General features: G+C 53.5%; 1 protein-coding gene across 9 annotated transcripts in view; it reads right to left on the bottom strand.

Moving 5' to 3' along the window:
- LOC122377619 (serine/arginine repetitive matrix protein 1-like) overlaps positions 1-24,617 on the bottom strand; it is a 72,390-nt gene that overhangs the window by 26,819 nt on the left and 20,954 nt on the right. For 3 of the 9 annotated variants that reach the window (XM_043357859.1, XM_043357866.1, XM_043357865.1), the window contains exon 1: positions 14,946-15,237. The exons of 5 other annotated variants lie outside the window; for them this stretch is intronic. In XM_043357859.1, the coding sequence (XP_043213794.1) occupies positions 14,946-15,100 (155 nt within the window). In that variant the 5' untranslated portion in view covers positions 15,101-15,237. Of the gene's footprint in view, positions 1-14,945; positions 15,238-24,617 lie in introns of those variants that run through there. One more of the 9 variants, XM_043357862.1, reaches the window with a different exon arrangement.

The raw sequence follows: 24,617 nt of genomic DNA on the forward strand, positions 1-24,617 counted from the left end.
TGTGAGCTCCTGGGTTTTTGATATTCGGCGATTTTCAGTAGTAGATAGACGTGAAGATTTCCCGTAGAGGATTTATTGAAGTATACGCGAAGCAAGAAGCGGAAGCAGTTGTGAAGAAAACCGGTAGATGAAACACGCAGACACGGAGCACAATTCACTTTCGCTGTACAATCTGAAGCACTGACACTGCCCCGCCGGGCGCGGCTGCGCGCAGGAGAGTCGGTCTGCGCGCGTGCTTCTGTGCTCTGTCCCCGCTCAGCCGGGCGAGGCGTCGAGCGGGGCAGATCAGTCCGTGCGCACAGCGCGACGGTCGAAGTGAGACTCTGCCGGGGTCGCACGTGACCCACATTTTATACGCAATGCTTAAGACGTGTGCAAAACGAGTGCAAACTTGCACTGCAGCGGTGAGGTGGCTGAAGGCGCCAGCTTGGCGGCCTACGTGCCTTAAAACGACGTGTCTTTAATTTATATCTCGGTCTCGGTGGCGGCCGCGGCGCTGCTGCGGCTCGGCAGCGTCGGCGGCACGCGTACCGACCGCCGGCCGCGTCTGCTCGCGGCCCCGCCCTACACAATGCTTCACAACTCATCTTGAGTCTGGACAGGGTGACGGCGGTGCGGCGGCGGGACGGCTGCAACGAGCGGCGGCGGCGCCGCGGTGGCACGGCGGCCGGCCGGCTATCACGGCGGCACAGCGGTAGCGCGGGTTGGTCCGAACACTTTCGTCGGTGACATCACTCCACCCCCGTGTTTGACCACAGGGAGAACACAAAATGACACGATCACCGACAAAGACGTTCAAACAAGTAGGATTTACACGCCTAAATCGAATAAACTACCAAACACAAACGGCCGTTATGCGCGAGTTACGAGGCTCATATTCACAAAGCAAAACACGAATGAAGAGTGAGTGCGTCGGTAAGCACGTACACGCACAACACTCTTCCTTACTTTAACTGGTTCGGGGGCGCTGGCTGGTCAGTCCTTCGTCAGCCAGCATCATTTCTTGTTTGCGTTCGGTCGGCTAATGAGATGGCTGAGGAGGCGACGGGGCAAGTTCCAGAAGCGCCACCTTCGTGGCAGGCCGGGTATACGTACCACCTGCTGCCGTCTTGAGCTGTACGGCGCGGACTCGGCCGTCAGGCCCCGGGAACACTTGCAGCACGCGCGCCAGCGGCCAGTGACCTCGGGGCGTGTCATATTCTGCTAGCAGCACCACGTCGCCGACTGCTAGGTTCCGTTGGTCAGCTTGCCATTTTCTCCTGTGGATCAGGGTATGGAGGTACTCCCTTTTCCATCTTCGCCAGAGATGGTCCGTCAGTGCTTGAACGTACCTCCATCTTTTTTTGGAGTGCAGATCCTGGCTGCTGAAGACTCCAGGGGGAAGACAACGGCTTCCCCTCCCCAAGAGATAATGGTTCGGTGTGAGAGCTGTCAGGTCTCTCACATCGTCTGTGACGTGTGTCAGCGGTCTACTGTTGATCATGCTCTCTATTTCGCAGATGACAGTTGACAGCACCTCGTCTGTTGTCACCTCGCCGCCGAGCACGACCGATAGCGCTCTCTTGACTGCGCCGATCATTCTTTCCCATATGCCGCCCATGTGGCTCGCGGCTGGTGGGTTGAAACACCATTCGATCTGCTGCTGGCTCAGCTCGTCAGAGATCCTTTGCTGGTTCCACTGTGTTAGTGCCTCTCGGAGTTCACGTTCACCGCTTTTCAGGTTTGTTCCGTTGTCGGAGAAAACCTTCTTTGGACGACCTCGGCGTGCCACGAACCGTCGGAAGGCCATCAGGAAGCTGTCAGTATCCAGGCTGTTGGACACTTCCAGATGAATGGCTCGCGTGGCCAGACACGTCACCAGCAGGCCGTACCTTTTTTCCGTCTTGCGGAACCGCCTGACTGTGAGCGGCCCGAAATAGTCGATCCCCACGAAGCTGAACGGATGGGAGGTGTTAAACCGGTCAGCGGGAAGATCGGCCATTCTTGGAGGCTGAGGTCTTGCCCTTCTCTTGCGACAGATGGCGCAGTCGATAAGGATTCGTTTCACCTGCGAACGACCCCTCGGAATCCAGAATTTCTGGCGAACTTCGTTCAGGGTGTGTTCTGCGCCGGCGTGCATGAGCTGACGGTGCGTTTCGTAGATGACCATCCTCGCCACATCAGAACCTGCTGGGAGTAGAATGGGATGGCGAGCGTCTTCGTCCAGTGGGGCATTCTCTAGTCGCCCCCCGACTCGTAAGATGCCATCAGCGTCCAAGATTGGTGACAGGTCGGCGATGCCGTTCTTCTTGTTGAGCTGCTGACCCGCCTGTAACTGCTGCAGCTCGGTCCTGTAGGCCTCCGTCTGCACCATCTGGATGATGTTCTTCTCCGCGTCATGGAGCTCTGACACGGTCAGTGGGCCTAGGTTTCGCTGTCGCTTCTGCTCGCCTTTCAGCTTCGAGTTGCGGAGGAAGCGCAGGATCCAGGCCACCGTGCGCTTGTATTTGGTCCAAGACGAGAATTTGCTCGGTGTCGGCAGTGCTGCCTTTGGATCCCTCACCGTGACTGTGGCGAAGGCTCCAACTTTCACTTCTACATCTTCTTCAGCCAGCCTCTGAACGTGAGGCTGCTCTGGCCACCCTTCTTCGTCGCCTCGGAGGAAGTCTGGGCCGGATAGCCAGAGAGGGTTGTCGGCGAGCTCCTTCACTGTCTCACCCCTGGAGCACAGATCGGCTGGGTTGAGTCGTCCTGGGCAGTGCCGCCACTGACCTTTGTCTGACAGGTCGTGGATTTCTGCCACTCTGTTTGAGACGAATGTATGGAATCGTCTGCTCTCGTTGCTGATGTACTGCAGGATGACCCGGCTGTCGCTCCAGTAGGTGACCTTCTTGACTTGATCTGGTATCTCCTTTTGGAGCGCGTCCACCAAGCGCACTGCGAGCACTGCTGCCTGCAGCTCCAGTCTGACGATCGACAGTCTCTTCAGCGGTGCAACTCGTGTCTTGCTCATGATGAACGAGCAGTGATGCGTGCTGTCTGGTGAGGTCGTACGGAGATAAGCGACTGCTCCGAACGCTCCCTCTGATGCGTCGCAGAAGACATGAAGCTCACGCGCTATTGTGTCACTTGATGTTGGACGGAGGCAGCGTGGGACACTGATGTTTCTCAGTGCTGGCAGTTCTTGGAGCCATTCTTCCCATTGTTTCTGCTCCTCACGATCCAGCTCGTCGTCCCAGTCCAGTTGCTTGGTCCAGAGCTGCTGCATGAACATTTTGGCTCTGATGACAAAGGGCGCGGCGATACCCAGAGGATCGAAGATCGACGCAGTCCTTTGGAGGACTCCCCGCTTTGTCATCGGGACGCTTGAGTCTCGGAATCTGAAGCTCAGCCTGTCCTTTTCAGCATCCCAGACCACTCCCAAGGCACCTTGTGTGGGCAGCTCCGCTTCTGTGAGGTCTAGTTCCGGCTGGGCGCGCTTCTCTCGGGGAATGCTCTCCAGTACGCGCCTCGAGTTGCTTACCCACTTGGATAGATGGAAGCCGCCTCGGGAGAGTGTCTCTGTCACCTGCTTCGTCGTCTTCAACGCATCATCTTCATGTTCTTCTGATCGTAAGAAGTCGTCCATGTAGAAACTGTTCTTCACAGTTTCCACGGCCTTCTTTGGCAGCCCGCAGTCTTCTCCATGGTCCGCGACTGTTCTTTGGAGGACGTAGTTGGCAGACGCTGGAGACGATTTGGCGCCGAATATGGTCACCTGCATCTCATAGATGTCTGGTTCTCTAGTTTGATCCAGGTCGCGCCACAGGAAGCTGAGCGCAGGTCGGTCCTTCTCGATGACACGGACCTGGTGGTACATTTCTTGGATGTCTGCCACCATGCCGACTTTTTCTTCTCGGAGACGGAGCAGGACGCCGGTGAGGTTCTTCAGCAGGTCTGGTCCGGTCAGGAGCTTGTCATTCAGCGATGTTCCGTACGATCTGGCTGCCGCATCGAAGACTATCCTGAAGCGGCCTGGCTTATTGGGATTAGTCACGGCATGGTGTGGTAGGAACCAGCGTCTGGGTAGCCGGAGCTGTGCCTCCTCCCTGGACAGCTTTCTGGCGTGGCCCGTTTTTACATATGCATCGATCGTGGCCTGGTAAGCTGCTGCTTTCTCTTGATCGTTTACCAGACGCCTCTCGGTGCCATGTAGTCTCTTTGTAGCCATCACCTTGCTGTCTGGAAACGGCGTGTCGTCATCAGTCTTCCAGAGGAGGCCAGTCTCGTAGCGGTTGCCGGTTAACTTGGTGGTTGTTGACTCCAGAAGCTCTTGCGCTCGACGGTCTTCTTTCGACTGTGACACTGACCTTTCATACTTGGCTCCGAAGGATTCAGTTGTCCACCAGTCCTTCAGCATGTTGTCCAGTTCCTCGTCAGCAGCGGAGCCTTTCTGGATGAACATCGCTCTTCTAGTTCGTCCATGTTTTCCAGGGTGCAGGTCGGACACAGCGCCAGTCAGGGTCCAACCAAAAGCAGTACGTACAGCTATCGGTTGGCCTGGTTGACCCACCCGGACCTCTTGCTGGATGACTGCTTCGCTGACGTTAGCTCCGAGCAACAGTTCCACCTGTCCATGGGAGCACTGAGGAATGTCCAAGTCCTTGATGTGACGCCACTTCTCCCGCTGCTTCTTGCAGACGTTCGGCATGGAGATGTCGAGAGATGGAACAGACCACGCCTCAGGCACGATGATTCTTCGAGTTTCCCCAGAGGCCGCAGAGCTCAGCTCTAGCTTCACTCTAGTTGATGCTTGAGGTTTTCCAGTTCCTTCCACTGTCTGAAGACACAGCTGTTCGTTTTGTCCTGTGATTCCCAGTTGGTTCAGCACAACTTCACTGCAGAAGGAAGATTCTGACCCTGAATCGAGAAGAGCATAGGTGTCACGGTGAGTTCCTGCCTTCTTTCCATGAATTCGAACTGGAACGATTTGTAGAAGAGTTCCGCCCGTCTTTCCGATGGAGGTAGATGCAGCCACCACACGTACCTCTTCTCCTTCTGCCGCTGAAGTTGTTTCATTGGCAGGCCGACTGGCTACGGCTCCCGAGCGGTCGGTGAGGGGCGTGGTTCGTTTGGTGCTGCCATGTATCAGCTGATTATGGCGTCTCTGGCACCCATTTACACCACAGAGCTTGGTGTTGTGACATTCTCTGACGAGATGTCCCCTTTGCAGACACCAGAGGCACAGTCCCTTGTCGAATATTAGGTCGATTCTTCTTTCGATGTCCAGATTTTTGAACTCACGACACTGGTGCAGTCTGTGCTCACCACCGCACTTCGGACACGACGCATTCCCACCTGGTTTCTGTGCCGTTGATGGAGAGGCTGGTGACGAAGTTGCGGTAGCATGCGCTGCTCGCTTGGTCGTCTGGTCTCTGGTTCTCCCCCGCCTGTCACTCGGCGTTTCAGCGGTTTGGCAGAGCGATGCAATTTGGACCTGCTTCAGCAGCCAAACGTCCAGGTCGATGAGTGATGGATGTCTTGGGTGGAGTTCGAGCACATGTTTACCCCATTCACGCCGTAGATATTCTGGCAGTTTGACCACCGTTCTTCGAAGATTCTCTGTGCTGTACAGGTCCGCCTCATATCCTTGGGCCTGCATGAGCGTGACCGCGCAGTGCAGGGCGGAATGGAAGTACTCTAACGATCGAACACTGTTCTTCTGAGGAGGTTCAGCCGAGAACACTTTCTCGAGATGTACCTTAATCACATCCGTGCTTCGGCCGAAACGATCTTGTAGAGTTTTGAGGGCTTGTTGGTAGAGGTTGCCGTCAAATAACATGCCAGCGATGGCTTCTTGCGCTTGTCCCATCACTGACACTTGCAGATGAGCCATTCTTTCCGCGTCGCTGAGCGATGGCTGGTCGTGCACGAGCGCTCGGAACAGTCCGATCCAGCGCGGCCACTCAGACGGCTTGCCTGAGAAGGTCGGCAGCTGGAGACGGGGGATGCTCTTCGTGAACGCGGATGTCGTAGGAGCCGGACGTGGTGCAGCTGTCGGTCGCAGCTGATCTATCCATGACGTCTGGCTTGTGGACATACCGGGACTGGGCGCCATTCGTGGAGGTTCTAGTTGCGGAGGTTCTTCTCTGATTTCGGTTAGAGGTTCTAGAGGTTCTCTGGGCGTAATGGAGACTGGCTCGGAGAAACGAAGTTGTGATCTGAAACAGTTCGGCCTTTGAGAAACGCTTTTCTCGATGATTGGTTCTCCCAGATTTTCATCCACAAAATCGTCTCGCCTGTCTGCATTGAGCTCGTCTTCCATTTCTTCCCTCAGGTCCGCCTCCAGTCGGGCAGCTTCAGCTTCATCTCTGGCTTTCTGAAGGTCTCTCTCGTATTGCAGTTCTTGCTCTTGTTGCTTTATCTTTTGTTCTTGTTCGCGCAGCTCTTGTTCTCGTGTCCTTTCTCGCTCCAGCTGGCGCACACGCAACTCCTTCAGTTTGGATGATATCCTGGCTTCAGCTGATGCCTGAGAGGCCGCCGAGCTGCCACTAACCTGTGACCTTGCTCGGCGAGCGACGCTACGGGTCATGCGTGACACTGAGCGTCCCAAGCCGTCTTCAGGTTGCCCTCCTCCATCCTCGCTGAAGTCAGTCTGTCTCGTAGAGGTCAGCTGTAGTTCGTCTGTGGTGCTTGTCATGAAAGTCTCGATTTTCTCCTCGATTCTCTCTTTCTCCGTACGAACTTCGTTTAAGTACTGAGCCTCATTTTCTTTTTCTTCCTCACTCTGCGTGTATCCAGAGATACATTCGTGAACGGCCATCAACGCTTGGAAAGCGCTGTCCATTTCTCTGCGGATATTTCCAAGCTGGACGCGTGAGGCTCTATCTATCACGAGAGCTTCAGCGCGCCGGAAAATCCTTGTGAGAGCCGCCCGATGACGACCTATCACCTGTCTGAGGTGCCGCCACTCCCCGTTGGAGCATTGGCCTTCTCGTGGTTCCTCTTGGGCTGTAGTCACTGCAGCTTGTCCTTGACCTGCAGCGGCTGGTTCAGCTGGTACTTCTTCCATGTCAGCGGTTTCTTCTTTGTCACTTTCCCCCATTCGCTCTAGAGACGGGCTTGCTTCTCCACTTGCCATAGTTCAGGATCCGGCCCGGAGGACCAGCAAATGTCGCCGACAAACTGTCGTTCGGAGTTCTTTTCTGGTTGGATGTGGACTGTATTTTATTCGGTGAGTTTGTGCGACATTCGTAGCCCGCCCGCCTGCTATGTGAGCTCCTGGGTTTTTGATATTCGGCGATTTTCAGTAGTAGATAGACGTGAAGATTTCCCGTAGAGGATTTATTGAAGTATACGCGAAGCAAGAAGCGGAAGCAGTTGTGAAGAAAACCGGTAGATGAAACACGCAGACACGGAGCACAATTCACTTTCGCTGTACAATCTGAAGCACTGACACTGCCCCGCCGGGCGCGGCTGCGCGCAGGAGAGTCGGTCTGCGCGCGTGCTTCTGTGCTCTGTCCCCGCTCAGCCGGGCGAGGCGTCGAGCGGGGCAGATCAGTCCGTGCGCACAGCGCGACGGTCGAAGTGAGACTCTGCCGGGGTCGCACGTGACCCACATTTTATACGCAATGCTTAAGACGTGTGCAAAACGAGTGCAAACTTGCACTGCAGCGGGGAGGTGGCTGAAGGCGCCAGCTTGGCGGCCTACGTGCCTTAAAACGACGTGTCTTTAATTTATATCTCGGTCTCGGTGGCGGCCGCGGCGCTGCTGCGGCTCGGCAGCGTCGGCGGCACGCGTACCGACCGCCGGCCGCGTCTGCTCGCGGCCCCGCCCTACACAATGCTTCACAACTCATCTTGAGTCTGGACAGGGTGACGGCGGTGCGGCGGCGGGACGGCTGCAAAGAGCGGCGGCGGCGCCGCGGTGGCACGGCGGCCGGCCGGCTATCACGGCGGCACAGCGGTAGCGCGGGTTGGTCCGAACACTTTCGTCGGTGACAAGCCTTGTAGAGTGCAGAGAGAGTTCGAAAATTGGTGTTCAGTGTTTCGAAAGTTGAATAGAATAGAAGAATATAAAAGGAAGGAAAATCCACAAACAAATGAAAGTGGTGTGCATTGTGTGGTTTAGAAACATTACCAAACTGGCTAAAAGTGAGCAGGAATTTGAGATGGTCAAGTGAGAGTCTGTCATGGACACTCAATGCTAACATGCGGTCTGTAGATTGTGTAAACCCTTTCCTGACAGAGATATGTCCTCAGATATGGGATTGGCGTTGCCAGCAGGATGTGGGTCTTAGGGCTCGGTTTGAGCGTCTTACATGGCCGTCTGTAGTTACTTGTCAAAATCCTCAGCATACCTCTCAGACTGCTCGCGAGATAAACGAGCCAAGATCAGCCTCTTCCAAGGTCTGGCGGGCGTCATCTTGCCGCCATCTTTATAGGATGTTTCTCATTATGTGTGGATGGCCTTGAATTAATTTGGCCAGTAAAATATAAGTCCGAATAACGTGACATACATAGAGACTGAACAGTCTGAAAGTAGACGAATTCCTAGTAAACCCAACGCTCGCTTCACTGATGTGACCAGGCTAGATAAAGTTCACTTTTTGGGGTAAGTCCCTATATTTTGCACATTCGTCATTTGCGTCTAGCACATATCGTCGCATATTAGCTGAATGTGATACTACTATTATTAGTTTAGTAGTACTACGATTATTTGATTACGATTGATATACGATTACGATTATACGATTAGTAATGTGCAAACACTTAGAGCCCGAAAATGCTTGCAGTTGCAACTATTTGCCAACTGAGACTGAGATCAAGCCTGCATAAATTGTGTTCCTTTTCCATATGCAAAGTGGGGTGTCCGTCCCAGACACAGGAATTTCCACAGTGAGCAACATCCCAACCGGACCCCTCCTGGGACAAGGTCGCAGTGAGCTGGCCCATGTTCCGGAACGCAGACAGCGGCGCCTTGTGACGCGTCAGATGACATCGCCTGATGACATGTCAGGTGTCACCATAGGCGGTGGCTGGTCGGGCGACATCGGGCGGAGCCATCCAACCACGGCCGGTTGCTGCACATTCGACGGAAACGCCTTGCGTCGCCAACAACGCATGTTGTTGGCGACGGCAGCTGCAGTCGCGGCGACATTCAGCGCACGGTAACGTGATGAAACCCGCCCACAGCTCGGCTGTGGTGGCTGTGGCCGGGCAGCTGTGACGCGTCGGTCAGCTCACTTTCTCCGACAGAACCCGGTTGGGCCACGGCGGCGCGCGGTATAGACGGGGGAAGGACGAGTCTCACCCATCACAACCGACAGCCTGTGGGAACTAGGCCGCAGGACTGACCGCCCAGGCGAACTGATTGAGTAGGCACCCGCAGCTACTGTCACGCTTATTACCCTACCGCCACATCGCCTCGGGCATGATTACAAATAGTCACATGTCATCGCGCAGTCCCTCTACCCCGCGGTACATCTGCATCAAATGACGGAAACGGAGAAACGAAAACTGTTCATCCATTGTTTTGCTCGTCTCTCTCAGACGCCCAGACCCAAACTCTGAGTCTCTCTTAGACTGTCGTTCGTCAGCCTGCCTGCCTGGCTTCCTCAGACTGAACTGTGTCCTTCCGTCCTTCGATTGTCCTTTCTGCAGTATGGGCTCTCAGACAGACCTCTCTTCTCCTCACCGGCCTGAGCGCTTGTCTTTAATACGGCCTGCCTGCAGAAGGGGGCTAGTTCGATCGGCTGGCAGTGGCCGGGTGCAGACTGCAGACGATTGAACGGAGAGAGCCCTGTCAAGGCCGGGACGGCTGCTGAGCGCAGCCAGCCAGCTCCGAAGGTGAGCAGGTGGGCCTACCGCCCCCGCCCCCGCCCCCGTCAGACGGCCAGTCGTAGGCTCAGACTCAGCCTGATAGATACAGACCAGTCCAGGACGGCTATCTCAAAGATGCATCTGCTGTAGACCGGATGTCATCAGGGCGACCGACACTAGAATGGCGGAAGATCCGTCCTTGAAATGTTTTGCTTCTGCAACTTGCAAGTCAGCTTCTTACTTGACCAGAACACTAAAAGAAGCTAATATTTCGTTGAGCAGGACGCTATAGCATCTTGTAGCCTGGCTTAAACCTCATCTGATAAAACAACGTCTCAGCCTGTTATTTCAAAGGCAGTACTTGAAGCAATACCCGAATCGTTTTTTCATACCAATACCCAACGGCAGGCAAGGTTTCGTTTTGTGCCGCTCCTAAATCTCATACCGGGGCAGTTCTCATGCAGAGTCGTGTTTCGGTGCAGTAATCCATGGTTCACTTGAGAGGAGATACATGCCATGGTCCGTTGAGGAAAGATCTGCTCCCGATAGCCGCCGCCGGCTGCGTGTCTGTGTGTAGGAGCGGCGAGTGGCGCCCCACCCACTCGTGTCGTGCGCGCCGTATCTCAGACGGCCCCTATCTCACACAGACGCTCACACAGGGGGAGTGGAACCCGGATGTCTGTCCGGAGAGCCGCAGCCGCAGAGGGGGCTGGTTCCGGCGGCGGCGGCGTGCCATGCGGTGCCACTCGGGGAGGCCCGGCGGCTCCTCGGCAGGCGGCTCCCCCGGCCTGGCAGCCCGCCGGCCTTGGCCGCCAGATTAGCGGCCCGACGCTGCGGTGAGCCGCCGCAGATGGGCTGGCTGCCCCCTCAGATGGAATGGCCGCCGGGCTGACTAACGCCGGCCCCTGGTTGACGCGCCGAGGGGGGCGGCCCGGCGCTAGGTGCCAACTGAGCCGGAGCTACTGGTCAGGCCGGACCGGACTCCGCCACCTCAGTCCGTCGCCGGCCTCCTCTGCAGGCCCAGTGAGAATTAACGCCCCTGCTCATCACCAGACTCTCTGCACTCTGCAAAGTGCACACGTCTCCAGTATCAGAGCGCGGCCCTGACCACCCCGGACATGGATGACCGGATAACAGTGATCGTGCAGAGATCAGAGACGCCAGACACTTTTACTGTACAGCGATTCGCATTACATTCGTCGAACCTGACATTTTACAGGCATTCACAAGCGATCAAGCGCTCTGCAAGATCTCCTGAGCAAATCATATAATAATTCTGAAACGGGATCATTTAATGCTGCGGTTTTGGACACCGATGACGCGTCCGTTTTCCACATCTAGCGGTGAAATTTGGCCACACAGGCTCACATTCCTGACCCATTGTGCTCTATCCTTCCGAGACGGGATGCGCTGAGCATCTGCCGCCGGGGGCACTCTTCTTCACCAGTCAGAGCCTACACACCTGTCAGCCTTGTCGGGCTGTCACACCTGACACGGCAGGTAGGCCTAAAAACGCGGCGCGTGCCGGCGTCCGATTTTCTTCCTCATCACTGGATGCCGAATGGTCTGTCTGGGCTGGACGAACCGTGCAACATAGATGGTGTATCGACTCGCAATGATGAAGCTGTATCAACTGAGGCTAATAGTTGAACGGTCGATGGTCGAACGGTAGATGGTCGAATGGTCGAAAATCGAACGGTCAATAGTCGATGGTCGAATGGTCGATGATAGATGGTCGACGGTAGACCAGCGAGCCCGAATAGCTGACAGCTGGTGAGAATCCGCCGAGCCAAGGAGAAATCCCTAACGAGAACAATGATTCAGACTCGTCTGTTTTTACCGCGCTGATCAAAGCCGAATCATATGGATGGTGGAAAGTGGATACATGTGCGCAGTGAAAACGTCGGCCGTGCGGTGCGAGCCGGCCTGCGTGAGGCCCAGTATAGGTCAGCACCAGCATTCATCAACAGCAGGCTACACCGCAGCTTGCAAAGCTTCACAGCCAGTGGACTCAAAACCAGACGAACAGTGTCGGCTGTACGGCATGACAGAGCAGTGGGGTCTCAATGCACAGAGCGACACATAACGGTGACTGCTGCGCTGGGCGGTCAGACTGGCCGGCCGTTCAGCCGAGCGGCACGGCACGGGCGTGCAAGCCGCTGGAGCCTGGCTGCACGCACGGCGCCCCACGCCCGAACAATGCAGCTCGAGAGACCGGCCGGCCGGTATTGTTCTCCGACCGAGTCACCGCGGTCGGGGGCACTGGGAGCCCTCCGGCGGGTTAGACTGTTGTGGTAGACCCAGATTCTTGATGGGGACAGCTGATGCACACAAAGACCTAAGACTTGTCGTCTGCCTGACCTATACTTGATAAAAAAGAAAACAGAAACGGTTACACTTTCAGCTTACAGAAAAGGACACACAGGTAGAAAGAAACATCCTCCGTCCGAAGGTTACAATTTACATACAGCGGAAGCAGTGTCAGGTTTGAGTAGCGTAGGCGGCCAGCTGGGCTCTCCAGGTGGTATAATCTCTCTCCCCGGACTGGGCGGTTCTCTCTCGCCACGCGCCGCATTCGGGATCTTACATCCGGCTCTGTCACGCTACCACCCTGCCCGCCGCTTTTCTGGAGGCTGGAGGCTTAATTCGAATGGTCTCCACTTTCCAGCTTTGAACTTATGGTCTGGCTTTGACAGGAGCTTCGAGGATTGAATTGGACTTTTTAGCACGAGTAGCGACACCTTGCGATTTGTTGGATTATCTAACCAGTTATGAGTTCGACTAAATCCTGGAAAGCATCACCCGAAAGCTTACGGTGAGCCAGTTTTTAAAGTCCGTTGTCTAGCCGTGTTGTGCGGTCATCACACTGGGCTTGTTCAAACCACAGACATCAGTCATTTCTGCGGATCGGCAAAAACAACGCTTTGTCAGAACAACACAGATAGAGCGCAAGCGCAGGCGAGCATAACTGAGCATAATGTTTGCCAGATATGGTCTGTCCCTATCTGGCCGGGGTCGTATCACTCCAGTGATCACAGTTTCTCCAGTGGGGTCTTTTGAAAGTCCCGAGTCGTGACGAAACTTGGGCTGGTCAGCCGGTCGGGCGGTGTAGTGAGACCGGCTTTGGGCCAACTCCCAGACGAGCCCGGGCAGAGCAGACAGATTCCCGGAACTCATGGCACCGCGAGACGTTTGAGACGCATGACTGAGGAGACAATCTCTAAACGAGACGATAAATGGTCTGATGGTGCTCTCAGATTGCCATACATGCAGGCATGGTTTAGATACAGTCTTGTAATACCCATACCGACGCTATCAACACAACTGAGCAATCTGTGGTTTCAATAGACGTTTTACTGCATATTTGAGCACCTCTGTCGACAGATTTTACTGCTACCTTCAGCCGCGACGGTTGAAGTCTGGCCCGTTGGAGGGAAACTTTCTCTGCAGCTGACCGGTAGGACCGGACTGGCCGGCGGCGGTGCCGCAGGACTTCGAGCACCCTGCGGACACCGGAAACCTGCCCGGCAGTCCCGCTGACCGGTACAGCAACATGTGGGATGCAATTACCGAGAGTGTGGGCTCCCACATGACTGTCGCTCTCTTATAGCCTGGTGGTCTGTCATTGGTGTCGACCTGTAGGTCTGTCATGGCTGACCCTTCCAAAGCCCGACTGACAGCGGGAGACTCGCTCCACTGACTCCAGTCCACTGTCGGTCGTCACGAGCACCCAACAGGTTAGTTTCCGGTCAGCTGCCGACTCCTAACGCCCAGCACCGGTTGGAGCCGCCGACAGAGATTCCGACCCAGATCTGCGCCTGACGACACACTCGGTGGCGTGGCACCGGGTCTGAGTTTGACGGAGAAACCAGCGAGCCGGCGCCGTCGCCCACGCTGTACAGTTGGGAAGACTGCGATTCCAGCGACTCCCAGTCGTGCTGGTTATAGATGTGGGATGATTGAAACAGCGGACACTGGACAGTCTACCGATCAATTAGAAAGGTAGAGGCTCTCAGCTGAGCAGCTGGGCACCCGTAGAGCGACAGCCGGGCCAGCTCTCAAACGATGACTCAATTCAGGGGACCAGCAGCTGACATCTGTCCCGATCACCGACTCGCCCACCGCCACGCCCGATCGAGCCGTGACAACAGATGGCGCTTACGAAACGCCCAAAGATAAACGTCCTTTCACGGCTGCAGGTCGTTCGTCCATGACACGGATGATTAATTACACAGATACACAGAGATCACAGGAGGGCAGCGCACTGGAGAAACGACAAAATTTCTGAGGACGGGTAAGGGGATCAAAGAGAACAACCACCCGATCAAATAGCTTGGCGTTTTTGTAGCGGTAAGTATCCATCACTTTCGGCCACCACCCTGGGAGTTTTTATAGACACCTGGGGGTCGTCTCGTCGCTTTTTTGTGGTGAAACACGTAATGGAGTCGGGTGACGTCGTACGCAGCCGAGTTTGTCTGTCATGAGACAGTTTCGTCGCGCATGAGGAGCTAACCATGTTATCAATTGTAGCCCGGGGAGCCAGCCGGCTATGGCGAGTCATTTCACCTCTAATTAGAGCATGTAGGTACACGCGGCCCAACGGCGAGGGAAATTCGAGGACAAATCTCAGGAAGGATCAGTTTCTGGGATACGAAGTCGCTTTTTACATCAAAAGTATTCAAGCAAGAATAATGATGATATAGGTAGAGTGGATTGCATTATAAGCTTTTTCCAAAGGAGTAAATATCTTACTTTCCAAATACCATCATCTATTTTCAATATATCATTTCCTTACCATATCAAAAACGTCCGTAATGTGCGTAAAATGAATAAGACGAAACCTGTTCTTCAAATGCTTGCGGTTATTTTTCATGTATCGCAACTGACACAATGAAAAGCAATAATTTTGAGAACGACCGAGAATCCCTGCTCTTTTTCACCGGCTGTGTATCAGGTTCTTTCAGACGGTGATATATCATCACCGACCGCCACTTCCCATGCCCTGTGTTACCTCACGACCAGCGATTACAGCGCCGACCACCGGTTGCACAATGCACACGCCATTTGACCCTGCGCCGCCTAATCAAACCTCGGCGGCCGGCGGGCTCTCGTGGGACCACCCCACCGCCGACGGCCGGTGACCTGACCTCTGACCTCGCACTGACCTGTTGGCCGGACGCTGGATCGGCAGGTAGTCGTAGGTCTGCTCCTCACGCTGTGGATACCCGCTGCGGCTCGGACCGGGCCGGGTGGCGTACGGACTCTCATCGTACTCAATCTCCTCGTACGGGTGGTGGGCGCGCTGCGCTCTGTAGGCCATGGTGGCTCGTTCACTGCCTCGTCACCCTCCGACCAGTCCCGGCGCTGTCAGCGCTCTCACTGAGTGTCTGTCCGGTCCGCTCACCGCTGCACCGCGCGCCGCAGCTCCTCTCACCGAGACGACTGGAACAGCACTCCGCCCCCGCCGCGCCGCCGCCGCCGCCGCCCGCCGCCCGCCGCCCGCCGCCCCAAGGCCTCGGCTGGGGGCCACGCCTAGCGCTGGTTACCCAATGTCTCCCCTGGGCGACCTGTGTGCGGCGGTCCGGAAAGGCCGGCCTTGTCTCCAGAGCCGCTGCCGCAGTCACCACCGGGCCAGGGCGATGACAGGCCACCGGCCGGGTCAAACATGGGCCGTGCCCTATCCGTGATGACCTCGAGTCAACTGACCTCAGGTCAGCAGAAAGACAAGAAACAGGCAAAGATAATCAGGTCAGCGTCAGATGGCAGGAGTAAGCAATGCGTCAGGATGTTTAACGCTTTCCTTTGTAGAACTTTCTTCACTTGCCTGCTTTCATTCTGGTGCAAATTTCTTAAGCGGTCTTTAATTCCGCCTTACAAGTATGTGTGGAATTTAATTTCCCTCTTCTGTGGGATATATTTGATTTAATTTAATTAGTACCGCCTTGTGCGTGCACGGTTCGTCATCAATACATGCAAGATTCGGCAAAAATCAACGCTTTGAATTGCTGGACTTCTCTCAGCATCATAAACCAAACTTTTTCGGATGAGACCCAATTAATCATTTCGTTTCCACCTGATTGATTCTCTCTCTCTCTCTCTCCTCTCTCTCCTCTCTCTCTCTCTCTCTCTCTCTCTCTCTCTCTCTCTCTCTCTCTCTCTCTCTCTCTCTCTCTCTCTCTCTCTCTCTCTCTCTCTCTCTCTCTCTCTCTCTCTCTCTCCGACTACTCACTAACGACACGACAGACACAGAGACAGAAAGTGAGACGCGTGGCCCCAATCCGGCTGGCGACAACCAGTTGACGGAAAGTGAATAGACGCAGACGAAAGCTGCCTCAGCCATCGACGGCTTATTAGAACGGTATTGGCACCCGTCTAATAAGCTGAAGAAGGCATAGGCATAGCGAATAGCGTGAAGGAGACTGGCCGGTGTGGAAGTCCAAAGCGCTGATTCAGCTGTACAGACTGTAGAGCATGACTCCGCGCATTTAGAAAGCTTCACTGGCTCGATGTTGTTGAGGTGAGAGATTTTAACGCATGCAGCGTTATTTGCATTACATCCAAAAGGTTCGAAAGTTTATGCCAACGTTTAGTTAACAAAAGGATCCCTTCCGTCACTACCTAGGAACAATTTTGTATATGTCCGACTTTGTCCGTTCATGGAAAATAACACAAAGCTTGACATCCAATGCAGCCCAAAAACCCCAATACTTTGACCTCGACATAAGATAACATCTGACTTTGACGAATCGTGATCAACGCATTGTCATACCACTGTAGGGCCGGTCCGGGCGCGGTCTTAGTGTTAGAGCAGCGCAAAACACGGTATAGGTACCGTATGGCGAATATATTATTCGCCAGTTTTCATAAGAAGCCATTTTGTAACAACTGTTGTAATCAGGACAAATAGGACCATTGGATAGATGCGCCATTTCTTATTTCTCATAAACGAAATGCCGGCGATGAATTACGTCGCATGTAACTAATGAATTATATATGCCGCCAGGATCCATATCTGTGTACGGACCTAGCAATCACTAAATGTAAACATATTATGATCCATTTCACAAATAATCATCTCAGCTATCGTAAATGATCGTGTAAGAGCATCATAGTACACACATACATCATTATGCGCTTCTCGATATTCGACGAACTTCAGAATGATGAGGCGATCCATAACTGCTAGTTAGAGTGTGCGGGGACGATGACCCTATGCGCAGACAGATGCGAAGAGCATTGAACTTCTCTCTCTCTCTCTCTCTCTCTCTCTCTCTCTCTCTCTCTCTCTCTCTCTCTCTCTCTCTCTCTCTCTCTCTCTCTCTCTCTCTCTCTCTCTCTCTCTCTCTCTCTCTCTCTCTCTCTCTCTCTCTCTCTCTTTCTCTCTCTCCCCCTCTCCGAACTCCCGTCAGCTCCGCCTTTTTCCGCGTGTGTGCGTGTGCGAGTATCGGTGTGCGTGCGTGCGTCTCTGATATGTGAGCCTGCCCCAGGGCGGGGTCGCAGATCGGGTCGATGACCCCACGTCTGCTGATTGGGTTGAGATATATCGGCGGCGTCCCCTTCCCGCCGTGCGGTGGAAGGGGTGACCCCTGTAGTGACCCGGCGGTCATGTGACCGGATGTCCCACGGTGGGACGCGACTCATCGGTGGGATTGGGGGTCCCATGGACTGGACGGTAGTGTGGGGACATCAGCAGAAATTACCATATTTCGGTCACAGCATGGTATTGTGTGGTCACTGTAATCGTGTTTTGCATGTCACATTTTGTGACCTGAATAAATGTGTTGAATTAGAGATGCCACCATGAAATTACTTCAATTTAAGCGCTGACCAATCTAGTACCTTGATTTCTAATCCACTTGAAGATTGCAGTCGGAGCAAAATCATAAGTACAGGGAAACTCGCGGTAGCTCATAGTCGGGGCCAGACTCGATAAGAATTTAGAAAACGTTGATATTTGACTATGCCAGACACATGAGGATGAGATTATCTGTATGCAGACTTTGCATATGTAAAATCAGTTATGCTCCGCGCAATATCCATTCTTTCCATTGTGACATTCCATGGTCCCTTCCGTTGACTATTCATCGAAAGAAAAGTTACACTTGATATTTTATTCCAGCTGCATCAATAGTGAAAAAAAAATATTATGCATTCAATCCGACGAGAAAAACAGCACAATTTAGACTGCCAGCTCCACCCTTCAATATTCAGCCAGGTACAAAACTTACGCATCTCGGCCTTGAAACCTTCAAATCACAAAAGCAGCCTCAAGAATCTCTAGCCTGCATCTTCAGGTGTTAAATCTGCAGGGAAGTTCGTGAGTGTTCAACAGAACAGTATTCGACTCGGCACTGGGGCTGAACCAGGGTCGGGGTTGTTCCGCAAATTTAACGACCTATTGTTCCCCTCTATCAGGCGGGGATCGCACGCTCACAGCGTTCTCCCGGTGCACCGCTGTTTGTCTCACCAGCGCCGACATTTGCCGCCCTAACTGTTCATAATTGCCGCATAACTCGGCTCCGCTTTGTTGATAGATTAGCGCTGTGTTATGACGCCCGAGCGTTTTAAGGAGGCTCCCGTTTTTGTATCGTTGGATGAAAGGGATGAGGAAGACTTTGCCACCTGTTCTGACTGTGTCATTGCACTGAGTTCTATCGTCCATCGTCCTACCCTGCGCTGGTCCTCCGTGGGTCGGTCCGGCGCGGCGGTTTACCCAACTGCGTCATTCTACCTGAGACGGCTCGGCTGCTCGGCAGCTGGCTGCAGTCAGGTCAGCTCTCTCACAGTCTCTCACATGCAGTCCAGCAGCACTCCACCAGCGAGAGAAAGTGCGAATTCCAGCCTCCGTGCCTCGCTCAAGGTCCGTCGGTGCGCCGGCAGACGGCGCCAGCGGCGCTACTGAGGTCGACACCTAGCGGAGAACTGCGGAAACTGCTGGGGGAGCCGGGCGGAGGACGGGTGGGGGAGGGGAGGGGAGACGACCCCGCCCTCCGCACCCACGCCCCAGGCCATCGGTGGGCTGATGGTTCGATACGTGGTCCGATCGGGGCCGAGCAGCGATCGCCCCTCCCCTTCCCCCGGTCGACGGTTACAGGTGCGCCCTCTCTCAGGTTATATAACAAGTTTGTGGGCTCTGCTGAAAGCATGAATTGATTTAACCGAGCTGAAGAGAGGGAATAATGGCGCAGAAGTCCTTGTGAGTTATTTGATGACCTCAGATATGATGACCTCAGCCTGCTAATTATTTTAACGCGTATTCAGGCATTATAAAATGACGAAGTAAAAAGCCAAGTGGAATGCGTTGACTTTCTGCCTTACCGTATATGGTAGGACCAGCAAACACAATCACCGACACCGTGCTTCTATGAAGTATTTATGGATCACGCACCCCACGGAGAGCAGAATCAACTCCTCCCTATAATAACAGTTATTGTAAGGCTGAGGGTCCAAGACCACCCCTTAGAATCAAACCATAATTGGTAAGAGGAGGCTGTGATTATATGGAGCTCATTGCTGACCACCCATACCTCCCACAGACTTGGAATTCCTGGTGTTCATAAACGCAGCCTTCTAAGAGGAACCACTTACAGCAGCTGCGAGAGGCCCTTGGTTTGATTTCAGTTGACCTGCTTGGTCCTGCCGTTACTGCAGTGTGGTGATCCCACAGTGAACTGTCCTGCAGTGGCATTTCACTCAGCATTTAACTCCCCAAAGGTGGACAGCGGCGCTCTGACCCACCCCGTTCACAGGACTGCGGTTAGGTCAGCGTTCCCAGGGTCGACATTTGTGGTGAAGGTGTGACCTCTACCCTGAGAGGGGGTGTCGAGGTCACCGACTGACCACTGGGGAGGGTGGCGGTTGCTGCGAAAACTACCACGGTTAGACTATAGGAGGGGAGGACACAGTTGATGAGGCTGGGCTGTGACCGGCTTCCATTACAGACAAACGATCTGGGAGATGGATAGAAGTCCATGTTACATGAATTGGCTATGTGCTACATGATGATGATTTTGCGGTTCTCGATGTTTTTTTTTTTTTTTTCGTCAAGGAAAACCTCTCTAGTCTGTGCCTTTTCCTTTGTCTGTGCATACAGAAGGCAAAGGGGAAGGAAGGCGTTTTGACAGCCGGAGATTCTGGACGAATCTCGGATCCATCTCATGCGTCCTATCCATCATCTGACGCCACATTCCGTACATCTCTGTACACGTACAGTGGGAACGCACGTCAAATGCCACTCGTCGGCGGCTGGTGGACGATCAAAGGAGGTGCCGAGCAGAGGTGACCGCCCTCCGCTGACCCCTGAACCCCTCCCCTGCTCTCCCCTAACGCTCCTCCCTTCTCTCCCCACCGGCCTGTTCGGCAGAGCAGACCGCGTGGGAGTTACGTTGCACCAAAAATCGCCTAACGTAATGGGAAGTGTGATGTTACGTTGAGTTCGGCTTAGAGAGGAATCTGAGCAGACAGGGTCACTGGGGAACATGGCGAAAAGCATGTTCACAAAGCGACAGAAACACACTGCTTCCTGATCGGAACAGAGCAGTGAACTGCCCAGTCGTTGTAATCCCCATCTAGAAGAAAACGAGTTCCGCCTGTCAAATGTCAGAACGAACATTTTAACTGCGCGTGATCAGCGATAAATGTTAGCTAAAACTTACAGCACACGTCTGCTTGTAATGTCAAATGTCTTGTGCGGCTGGCTGGAATGGCTGCTCCACTGGGAATCGCAGAAGACACGATAATTCGTGCCAGCCGATAGCTCACTTTTTCTATCTATTTGGACGGTGCACAGTGGACAAAAAGCTAATGACTGCGATCGAAGCATTTTGCACGATTTGCACGAGAGGAAACGACGCATAGAGCTTGAGCTGCTCACAAGTGCACATCCCTTATGGAGACTTCGTTTCTGCATAAGACAATATCACTGGTGGACGCTGCGGCTCACCCGGTGACAATCAGTGACTGCATGTCTGCATTAGGCAGTAACACCAGCAGCGGAGACTGCATTGCATCATACGTGCATATCCCCGCCTTCTTGGGACTGAAGAATCATGGTGGAAGGGCCTAAGCTTTCAAATGTGAAGTCAAATGGCATTCAACTTCAAGAGGCCTGAGACCTAAATACGAGAAATGCTCGCACCTCAATCTACATATAGAAGCTTCACCAAATAGTCATGGCGACCACTAGATACTAAAACTTTGATAGCCAATACCCTTGCGCAAAAACATTTACAGATATTTTTTCAGAGTGCATGTGACAACACTTGTATTTTCCTTGTTTCACCAGAAATTATAGACACCAAATGTTTTTTTTTTTCGGTTCTACCGGCATGCATGTTGCAGCTAGCGTGCATGCCAGAAATCAGAATTCTGCCAGAATTCCCCATGTGATCATTTGGACGCCAGTCGATCACATTAACTATGTGGCTAGCAGTTTGTTGTTGGGAGGCATAGCAGAGTGTGGGGAAAGCCATTTTACAGCAAACTTCTTGCGAAAACACGCCGTTCTGTCAAATACGTTGCATCGCATGGTGATTTCCACAGACCGAAAAAGAAAAGAAAAATCAGCACGGAGTTCATGCAACTCCCAAAATGTCCTGCTTCCCCACAACTGAGTGGGAAAAACTTTTTTACAACGCCAGTTTCCTGGGAGGAGGCCCTTGGGCACTCCCAGGGCCCCAGGGCCCCTGCATCATTAACCCGCCCACTGCGGCACTGTGTGCCGTGGGGCCACACATTGTGGCGCGACGCGGCGTGGCACGATGATGACACGGCAGTATCAATGTCATTTATATTACCGAGTCTCTCCTGCCATAGATGGCAAGGCCGGCCGGATGAAGGCCCATAAGAGACGCATGGACCCGGGTCGGTTCAGTCACTATATCGTTGTTTTTGTTTTGGTTGTTTGTTTTGTTGTTGGTTAATTAGGCCGTTTCGGTCATCCGCTATCAGCACACGCTTCAGTATCAACAACTATTACAGGAATTAGGCATTGACCGCTTAGAAAAAGCATGCCATATTTTTCATAGACTTCCTGGAAACTCCGTAAAGAAATCGTTGCCGCGGGGACCTCAGTGCTATTTATAGCTGCTATGAGTGTTGCAACTAACTTAAGATTGTGTTGAACAATAGAAACATATATACTTGACAGATTTACGTTATAGCTAAGTAGCATATGTTTTGCTTCGAATCCTGAACATCGAACAGTGCCCCAGATACTGGATGAAGCCAGTCAAGCCAGGAGGTTATAGGCTCGCCAATCCATTTCAAAACAGACCACACATGGGTTGTGTGCCGTGAGCAGTCGGGGCTCGCTGAGCGCTCGATAAAGGAACGCTCAGCGGGACGTGTCAGCGTGATGGATCGATTTCACGATACTGGGTCACACACAACCAATCCCACGCGGCCGTGGGACATCGTTTCTCCGGCGTCCCGTCCTCAACAGTTTCCGGTGGGTTCTGTTAGGGTAGGTACCAGCGATGGTTCACGACCCAGATCGATCAAGTTTGGTGACATTGGGATGGATCTTACAGATACCCCTAAGTTTACCTACCATCCCCAGGGAGGGATAACATTCCAACGCCAACTGACATCATCATCATCAATATTTATTAGTCAGAAGCTTAAAGCCACATTCCTCGTGCCGTGTCATACTGTTACCTCGTGAGATAAGACTATTAGCAAGGTATGATGATGACTGACGGTGTTTTGACTAAAAAACGGGTTTCTAATTGTGTGTTTTCACCCCGTGATGTCTTCATTCGCCGGCGAGCCGAGCTTGTTTTGAATCACGACCGGCCGGCCGGGTCGCTCTCGGTTTTGATTCGGGCGAAAGTGACGACCAAAGCAGGTCGGACCGTTGGGCAGAGCGACTGGAGTTCATGAGCGGCTGGGTAGAGCAGCGGAGGCGGTGCTGCTCTCTGTATGGCACCGTCCGGTGGCCGCTAGTCAGCCTCGCTAGTGAGACAGCCAGGTGCGGCGCAGACAGGGGTCAGGGCCGAGACGACCGCGGAGCGCCGCTCAGGGAGCTAGCGGCATGTAGCTTTAGCCAGCTGACGGTGAAAACGGAGGCCGGGCCGAATACAGGTCATCTCTAACACACATGACGCACGAGTACCAGATGACCCCTGGCAATTTGCCAACTAAAAGCTATAACGAGATATTCTACAAAGCTGAAGCTGTGTATCTAAAAAATTGTCATTGAATGTCCCAGTAAAACCAGTCGTGTACTGGTAGATGGGACGATTCTAATCGATCATATACTGGTGCCCCCTGCTGTTCCTAACCCACCCTATCGACGAGTTCCGATCTGGTCCGATCAGCCCCCACCTCATACCGCGCCACTGTGGGCCCGGCGGCCCTGTGTTTCGTAATTCGTTAATGGCGTCTGTGGCTGCTGGGGAAGGTCGGCGGCGAAGGAACTGGGTCATACCTCGCCGCCAGCTGTTACCTCCCCCCACGTCAGACCCCCCCCCCCCCATGGCATCGCTCCACTTCCGGAGGGGGGCTGGAAGAGGCGGGTGGCTTCCGGGCAGGACGGTCGCCGGCCGTGGCAGCGCACGGGCACTTTGGAGCTAAGAGAAGCCGACAGGAGGCATTAAAATATTGTTAGAAATTAATTGAAATATTCTTATTAAAATATTCATCTATAAAAATGCCAGGAATATTGCAATATGGTCGAAACTCGAAAGATCCCTTGTTATATATCTAGCGAATGAATAGCTCAGTTTTCAAGCCAATGGCTTAGATCACGTCACGAGAGCATTGGCGTCTCACTCCGCTGTTAGGACACAGCTAACGGTACGCCAACCAGCAATATAAAGCAGCTAACGGGCCGGAAGTCACTTTGATAGGTGACTTGATAATTTTGCAGACCTTTGCTGGGCTTGCAAGTGCAATTAACCCGCCCTTTGCTCATAACTTGCACTTCAAAGTGAGATTAGGAGGGAGTACAGATGCTGATTAAAATGTTTCACTGAATTTGTGGGGCAGATCAAGTCATTTTTTCTTACGCACAAGATTATGATATAAAGTGTTATCAGCTGATGCAGCAATTTACGATCATTTGTATCTTGCAGCAAGTGTGCTTTTATGCACCTGCAAGTCATCTATGTCTAGAATCAAACAGATAAGCGGAATGTTTTCACACACTGAGATAGGTGTATGACGTATGTTACGACTTACGACCTTATAGCTGGCAAAACTTGCAGAGCTATAAAGTTAGTTCGGCTCGTATTTCGAAATCATCCAGATGGCAAAGCGGATCGTAAAAAGACCCACAAAGTGATTTTATGATACCGCTGTGTGAATAAGAGACTAGAGACTTCACATGTGAAATTATAGCTCATTTTCTGTATCCAGTTTCTATTTGTCTCATGATGACTCTCGCTGCCTTGTCCGTTCAAATATTTTCCAGCTCACCACCGTTTGGTGGTCTGACCTTGACCTCTGCTAGCGGGCGACCCCTGCTGGCGGAGGGCGGCGTGCTAACGTGGCTTTATGGCTCCCCAGCATTGTCCCGAGCCGGCGCATCGTCCGAGCCTCCCTCCCCACGTGCCCGTCAGAGGTGCGTGCATAGAGGTTAGGGCCGTGCTGCCGCCACCGACCGCGGCCGACTGGCACTAAAACCGGGCTGGAGTCCTGGCTCCAGTCGACGCCGGGCCACAGACTGGCGCCAGGGAAGCCGTAAGGGTTGGTCACACGGTTCACAGCTACCCTCCGGCGTAAACCCTTGGTCGGAATTCTAGCTCTAGGAGTCAGCTGCCCAGTGGAAGCGTTCTCTGAACGGCCAGCCAGGCAGGTGACCCTAACTCTCCCTGTGCCGGACACGGGGTGACAGG

The sequence above is a fragment of the Amphibalanus amphitrite genome, unplaced genomic scaffold (genome assembly GCF_019059575.1).
Source record: "Amphibalanus amphitrite isolate SeventyFive unplaced genomic scaffold, NRLGWU_Aamphi_draft 000048F_arrow, whole genome shotgun sequence".
NCBI lineage: Eukaryota > Metazoa > Arthropoda > Thecostraca > Balanomorpha > Balanidae > Amphibalanus > Amphibalanus amphitrite.